This window comes from Hemitrygon akajei, chromosome 16 (assembly GCF_048418815.1).
Source record: "Hemitrygon akajei chromosome 16, sHemAka1.3, whole genome shotgun sequence".
NCBI classification, from domain to species: domain Eukaryota; kingdom Metazoa; phylum Chordata; class Chondrichthyes; order Myliobatiformes; family Dasyatidae; genus Hemitrygon; species Hemitrygon akajei.
Window position 1 is genome coordinate 28,053,365 of NC_133139.1, and position 7,911 is coordinate 28,061,275.

General features: G+C 46.6%; 1 protein-coding gene across 2 annotated transcripts in view; it reads right to left on the reverse strand.

The window, feature by feature from the left end:
* ano8b (anoctamin 8b) overlaps nucleotides 1–5,415 on the reverse strand; it is a 124,879-nt gene extending 119,464 nt beyond the window's left edge. For both annotated transcript variants that reach the window (XM_073068532.1, XM_073068531.1), the window contains exon 1: nucleotides 5,160–5,415. In XM_073068532.1, coding sequence (XP_072924633.1) covers nucleotides 5,160–5,277 — 118 coding nt within the window. In that variant the 5' untranslated portion in view covers nucleotides 5,278–5,415. The remainder of the gene's footprint in view (nucleotides 1–5,159) is intronic.
* Between the last annotated feature and the right edge of the window lie 2,496 nt (nucleotides 5,416–7,911).

Consider the following 7,911-nt stretch of genomic DNA (forward strand, 5'->3'; position numbering starts at 1 on the left):
CCCATCTAGTCCATGCCAAACTATTATTCTATCTAGTCCCATCGATCTGCACCCAGACCATTCCCCCCCTTCCATACCCCTCCCACCCACGTATTTATCCAAACTACTCTTAAATGTTGAAATCGAGCCCACATCCACCACTTCCGCTGGCAGCTGTCCACACTCCGAGTGAAGAAGATCTCCCTCATATTCCCTTTAAACATTTCACTTTCTACCCTTAACCCATGACTTCTAGTACTAGTCTCATCCAACCTCAGTGAAAAAAGCTTGCTTGCATTAATTCTCTCTACACCTCGAATAATATTGTATACCTCTATCAAATCTCCCTCATTCTCTTACACTCCAGGGAATAAAAGTCTTAACCTGTTCAACCTTTCCAAATATTTCAGATCCTCAAGTCCTGGCAATGTCAGTGTATGATTTATCTGCACACTTTCAGACTTATTGATATCTTTACTGAGATGATTGACACACTATAATAAATGCAGCAGCCATTTTCTGCACATCAAGCTCCACAAACTGTATTACTATTGGCTCAGTTGACTTGTGATGCTGCTCAAGTGATGACCATGGGCCAGGTCATGAGACAGCTCACCTGCACGCCACCGGATTTGATTGCACCAGTCAGAGAGACACACTGAAGCGGGGTTACACATATAGACATTGGATTTGTTGCCTTGAGATGGTTTGTGGTTGAGGGAGGAGAAGTGTTGCACATTGAGCTTTTGACTTTTACATCCTGAACACCTTTCCCCATCAAGTATCTTCCCTGCCAGCCTCCTTCCTCAATATGACTTTTCTTGAGAATGGTGCTCATTCACTCGTACTCAACACCTAGTCTCCACTTCCAACACAAGAGCAGGAATGGGCCATTTGGCTCTTCAAACCTATTCCACCATTCGGTACGATCACAGCTAATCTTCTACATCAACCATTTTCCTGCCTTATCCATTTGCCCCTGGATCCTCAGATACCCAGGCGTCTACTGATCTTTGCATTGAATGAACCTACAAATCCACGGGATAGAGAATTGCAAAGTGTTTGCAAGTGTAAAATGAATTTCTGGAACAAATTCCAAAGGATATCTGGTAAAAGCAATGGAGGACAAATTACTAGGCCCTGTTTGACACACAGAACAAACAGTCATCACCCAGCCATGGCAGAGGCTGTCACATGCCTTAAAACATCCCCACTCCTTGCTGAAGTGCTAAGAGGAACTGATCAAACCCTGGAGAACACCATTAAACACAACCCTCCAAGGAAACCTTTTCACAATTTCACACAGGGAGCTAAGTCAGTGACTCACTCAGGTACTGATATTTGATTTGACTTGTAGTTAACTCTTAAGAGAGAGCACAAGATCATCCCAGGCATATCAGACATGGGGCTCACTCATTCCTCACCACTGCCCTGAGAATGTCACTCTTTCATGAAGGCTGAGAAACTGCCGAACTGGGAAGGGCTTCACATAGTAGTTATCTGGGCAGAGGGAGTAAGTGGCAGCAACACTGTTCCATAATGTTCTAGTATTCGACAGAATTGGAATGCTCTCACTTTTGGAAGAAAGTTAAGCAGCCTGCAGAATTTTGGTGTGATACCTGTCACATAACATCCTGGCGGTTTCTGTCATGAAATGTGTTAACTTTACGGTAGCAGTACAATGAAATACATGATAAATAAATATAAAGGAAAAAAAAACTGAGCTACATTAAGTATATACGTGTCTATTAAACAGTTAAGTCAAAATAAGTAGTGCAAAAGGCAGAAGTAAGAAAGTAGTGAGGTAGTGTTCAATGTCTATTTAGAAATCGGACAGCAAAGGGGAAGAAGCTTTTCCTGAATCACTGAGTGTGTGCCTCCATCCCGATGGTAACAGTGTGAAGAGGGCATGTCCTGGGTGGTGGGGATCCTTAATGATGGACACCGCCTTCCTAAGGCAGCATCCTTGAAGATGCTACAGAGGCCAGTACCCATGATGGAGCTGACTAATTTTACACGTTTCTGCAACTTGTTTCGATCTCAGTGTGGAGGGAGCTTTGCTCTGTATCTAACCCACTTTAGCCCTACCCTGGAAGTGTCAGGTTAGTCAGCGTAGGGAAGCTTTGCTCTGTATCAAACCCACTTAGTCCCTGTACCAGGAATGCTTGATGGGTTAGCGTAAAGGAGCTTTACTCTGTATTTAAGCCACTCTGACCCAGCCTGGGAGTGTGCGATGTTACTTAGGGGAAATTATTCATCCGTGGCATTAATGTCCCTCAATTTAATAAAGAGAAAATTCCAATGTATTTGCTTTTGAAATTAATTATTTTTTGTGGAAGTGTAACACTTCGGCAGAAACCTAGCAGTGAATATTTTGCAGTAGTGAAAGTAGTCTAGATAAATCATGCAGATCTGTTGATAATACCCCTTGAACTGATTATTTTGTGAAGTCAAAACAATGGCAGCAGGCATGTTATTTACTCTGTGGGAAGTGGCTCTTTTATAATTAGTATTTCAGTAAACGATTGCCCTGTCCAATAGGATTTATTTAACTTTAAATTTCACCATCCCACTCCTCACTCTACATGTCTGAGGTCTGGTTACCAATAACCGTGCACCATTTATGGATGAAAGTAAAATGGAGGGCCACGTGGGAGGGAATGGTTCAATTGATCTTGCAGCAGGTTTGAAGGCTGGCACAACATTTGTGGGCCAAAGGGCCTGTACAGTGCTATTCTACGTTCTGTTACTGAGCCGCAAAGGTCAGCACCCTCTCAGGGCTCTCCGAATGGAGCTGAGGCATCAGTGACAGTAATACACAGGAACGCAGCATCCTGGGGTGGGAGGTGTATCATCCTCCTGAGTGCATGTGACCGAGATCCTCCTTGTGTTTGTGTGTGTGTATCTGGATGTGTGTGTGCAGGTTTATGCCTGTAAGTGTACATGTAGTTATGTGCGTGCCTTTATAAGACCATACGATGCTGGAGCAGAATAAGGCCATTTGGCTCCACCTTGGAGCCAAATGCATCTTGGCTGATCCATTTTCCTTCTCAACCCCAATCTCCTGCCTTCTCCCTGTATCCCTTGATGCCCTGACCAATCAAGAATCTATCAATCTCTGCCTTAAATATATCCAATGACTTGGGCTCCCCAACACAGGCCTCAGCACAGTCACTGGCAGCCAACCCTTTACTTCCACTCTTTGCCTTCTACCAATCAGCCACTGCTCATATCTTTCCTGTTATAACAAACGCTCAGGTAAGCAGAAGTAAGCAGCCTCGGGTGTGGCAGCTTGTCAAAGGACTTCTGAAATTCCAGGTACACAACATCCACTGATTCTCTTTTGTCTATTTGCTTGTTATTTCTTCAAAGAATTCCAACAGATTTGTCTGGCAAGATTTTGCCTTGCGCAAACCATGCTCACAACGGCCTATTTTATCATGCTCCTCCAAGTAGCCTGAAACCACATCCCTAACAATCGACTCCAACATCTTCCCAACCACTGAGGTCAGACTAAATGGCCTTTAATTTCCTTTCTTCTATCTCCCTCCCTTTTTGAAGAGTGGAGTGACATTTTCAATTTTTCAGTCCTCCGGTACCATGCCAGAATCAATTGATTCTTGGAAGATCACTACTAATGCCTCCACAATCTCTTCAGCCTCCTCTTTCAGAACCTTAGGATGTACACCACCTGGTTCAGGTGACCTCTCTACCTTCAGACCTTTCAGTTTCCCGAGCACCTTCCCCCTAGTGATGGCAACTTCACACACACTTCTGCCCCCCGACACTCCTGAACGTCCGGCACACTGCTGGTGTCTCCCACCACGAAGACTGGTGCAAAGTACATTTGCCACAGCGTGCTTGCGTATTTTTTCTGCGGGTCTGTTTATGAGTCGACGCACGCATACGTGCATGCGTCTGCACTCCAGTTAGTCTGCGTGTGGGTGTGCGTTTACGTTCCTGTGACTGTCTACATGCACTCCTGGGCAAAGGTGTGTGCATTCAGAGCCGTGGATTTATAGAACATAGAGCCAGACAGTGCATGAACAGACTGGTCAGGCCATCAAGCATTCTCTCCACACTAAGGTGCTCTCGCACACACACACAATGCTGGAGGATCTCAGCCGGTCAGGCAGCGTCTGCAGAGAGGAGTCAACAGGCCATGTTTCCCTACTAATTTCATTTACACCACTTAGTCTCTGCCTCTGCGCTTCAAGGGCTTGTCTCAATAATTCTGAAGATGTGGGAGTCACTGCCACCACCACCCACTCAAGCAGTGTCATCCAGATTCCACCATACCTGTGTGTGTGTCTGGGGAGGGGGGCAAATTCTTCTTTCCATCCCCTCTGAACCCCTTACCCTAAATATCTGATTTCATCCACTACAGGGATAAGTTTCCGACCACACACTCTACTTGTGGCCCCTCATAATTTTGTTATCAGCATTTGCACGTGATTACACGTGCGTGCATGTGTCTCAGAATGTGTGCGGCAGGTGTGACCGTGAACTGGTGTCTGCACACGCATGTGGAAATGTGCACGCGTGTCCGCGGACCGGCGGGCGGCACAAAGATGGACAACTGCGAACCACCTGGCCGGGAGAGGCGGCCGGATGTGAGGGAGACGCAGCCTATCAGTGAGCGGTGCTGGCTGCATTGGGCATCGCTGGGAGTGGAATTTACCACCCGATTGAGGCAAACGTGTACCCTTCACAGCTGGTGCACCGTAGCCAGCACTGGGATCCGGTGCATTTGTAGGATCAATAAATTAATGCATCACGGAGTCGCTGGGAGTCCGCAGTGATCAGACCCGCTCCGATCAATATTATAATACAGCTTTGAAAACACACACACTCGGCATCCCTCTCCACCCCCCCAAAAAAGGCTCGAATTTCTGCAGAAAGAAATCACCGGAGCCAATACCATTTGTCTCCTGACTGGAATGCAGATGATCCCGTGATGCAAGGCAAGATCCCACAAAAGATGAGGGAGTCCCATGCCTCCTTTCATCAGTTTACCCCTGGATGTCGGGCAGACCCCGTCTCCTTCACTTTACGCGACCGCTGTACTTCATTTTTTTGTGGCAAACTGCATGAGGGATTAGCGTCCCCCCCCCCCCTCCCCCCAGTAAGCTGCAATGTGAGTTTGCTCCTTTCCCGGAGAAACCCGCTTCTCCACTCACCCAGGACTCCGGCGGTGGCCGCCCGGTTCTCGGTCGCCTCTTCCATCTCCTTCTCGGGCTGAGGTCGCTTGTTCCCCTCGGTGCTCTCCTTGTCCGCGGCTTTCCTCATCTCCGGCATGTCCAGTTCAAGAGGAGCGGATGCTGCTTTCTACACGGGTCGCATTGGGATGAAGGGGGGCGTGGGGTCTGTCTCCTAATCCCCCCCCAGCGCACCTCGTCCTTTGCTTTCTTTTGGCTTCCTGCAATGCTTGCGAGCTCTTTCTGACCATAACCCCCCCTCCCTCCCTCCCCAACCACTCTCTCTCACACACAAACACACTCAGACACCAGTAAAGCACGGCAAGGCTAGAGGATAAAATGCACCAGCCGATTAATCATCCGGTTCATGTCCCCGCCCGAGCCTCGAACAAAGACGGAGGGAGGGAGTGATAGAGAGGGAGAGAGAAAGGGGGGGTGTTTGGGGAAATGAGTGACAGAGATTGACGGAAGGGTGGATGGTCGGAGGAATGGTGATATTGTGAGACAGCTGACGCAGGTATTGTGTACAAATTAGCAAACAGGGATAGGCAGGGGAAATCACAGAGGTGACAAGCGACTGCTCGGCAGAGAGGGCGATGGGGCAGTAACGGAGAAGGCGAAAGAAAAAGTTAAAACAGAGGCCGGGCCAAGTTAACTCACTCTCGGTCAGGAATGGAGGAGGTTAGGGAGAGAAGATGGGGGCCTTTAAACAGCAGGTTGCAGATGTCTTGCCTGCTGTCAGAACAGTGGGTATCTGTTGGCGGTGTCGCCTCCAAGTTGGTGTTGAAGTTTGCATTAATTGGTGGAGCAGGACTGAGAGAGTGCTACAGTGTTGGGGGTGGTGACCTTAAACAGATGGACCAGCTTGTCACTGATGTGGACATAATTCGAATGGCACAAAGAGGAACAGGAGAGTTTCACTCTGTCTCCTGGACAACCTTTATTCCTGAATCAAGGATCCAGGAACAACAGTATCCGCCATTTAGGAACTTGCTGTGGTGTGCTGGTCAGCAGGCACAACCTGCAACCCAAAACAACAACATTCAAAAATTATGAAGACTTAAGAACTATATAAAAAATAAAGTACAATGTTAAGATATAAGCTTGAGTGCTCGGTTAAGGGTGCTGATGCTTGTTTACTTGTGAGGGTGGGGGGGGGGTTGTTGCTTTGCTGCTGCTTGTGTGTGGGAGGGGGAGCTGGGGGGGCTTTGGGGTTCTAACATTTAACTGTCATTCATTCTCTGGGGCACTCCTCTGTTTTCGTGGATGTCTGTGAAGAAAAACAATTTCAGGATGTATATTGTATACGTTTCTCTGACATTAAATGTACCTATTGAAACCTATAGATTAAATGTGGACAAATACACAAATATCAGCATGTATCTACAATGTAAAGCAATAGATTGCAGTGAGGGAGTAGCCTCTTTTAGAACTGATAATTTCCAGTTCATTAATTCTGTTACATAGAATAGACATTAGAAAGAAATATTTCATTTAGCCATGAGCCTAGTCCTCCTTTCCTGCATCTGACCAGTGTACCGGATCATTTGCCATGTCATCTGCTGCCCCTCCATTAATATCCCTCACCAAGGGGAGAGATGTCACTGACTATCATCATCACATCATGTTTGAGGAAAATTATTGAGTGGATAATGCTGCTGCATTTCTATTTTACAATGGTGGCCTCACATCACAAGTATCTTGTTAATACCATAAGATAAAGGGGCAGAATTGGGCCATTTGGCCCTTCAAGTCTTCTTGACCATTCCATCATGGGTGATTTATTATCCTTCTCAACCCCTTTCTCCTGCCTTCTCCCTGTACCCTTTGACAGCCTGATTAATGAAGAACCTATCAATATCCACTTTAAATGTACCTAATGACTTGGCCTCCATGGCTGTCTGTGGTAATGAATTCCATGGATTGACTACCCCCTGGCTAAAGAAACTCTTTCTCAGCTCTGTTCTAAATGGATATCTGTCCATTCAGAGGCTGTGCCTGCTGGTCCTAGTCTTCCTCTCTATAGGTAACATCCTCTCCACATCCACTTTATCTAGGGCTTTCAATATTTTATAGGTTTCAATGACATCCTCTCTCATTCTCCTAAACTCCAGTGAGTACAGGGTCAGAGCTTCAAACACTCCTCCTATGTTAACCTTTCCTCTGGACCCTCTCCAATGCCAGCATATATTTTCTTTGATAAGGGGCCCAAAACTGTTCAGAATACCCCAAGTTTCATCTGACCAATGTCTTATAAAGCCTCAGCATAACATCATTGCTTTTATATCCCAGTCCTCTTGGAATTAATGCTGACATGGAATTTGCCTTCCTAACCACCAGCTCAATCTGCAAGTTATCCTTCAGGGAATGCTGCACCAGGAGTCCCAAGAACATGGTTAAGGAGCAGTAGACCAGTGGAAACCATGGAGGGGAGGCAGTGAGAGAGGGTCTCACAGATCTCCTGTCGGAGTGAGGAGAAACAAAGCCAGCATACCTTGGAGAGACTTCGCAGTGGAGTTGTAAAATGGAGACACAAGAGATCGCAGATGACCAAAATCTTACCAATTCCTCCCGCACCCCCAACAGATGGTGCTCAAACCATTGAGTTTATAGGACCTAGAACATTACAGCCCAGTACAGGTCCTTTGGTCCACAATTTTGTTCCAGTCTTGGATTTCATCCAGCAGGTTGTTGATTGCTTGCAATTCCAACATCTGCAGTATTTTGTGCCTCC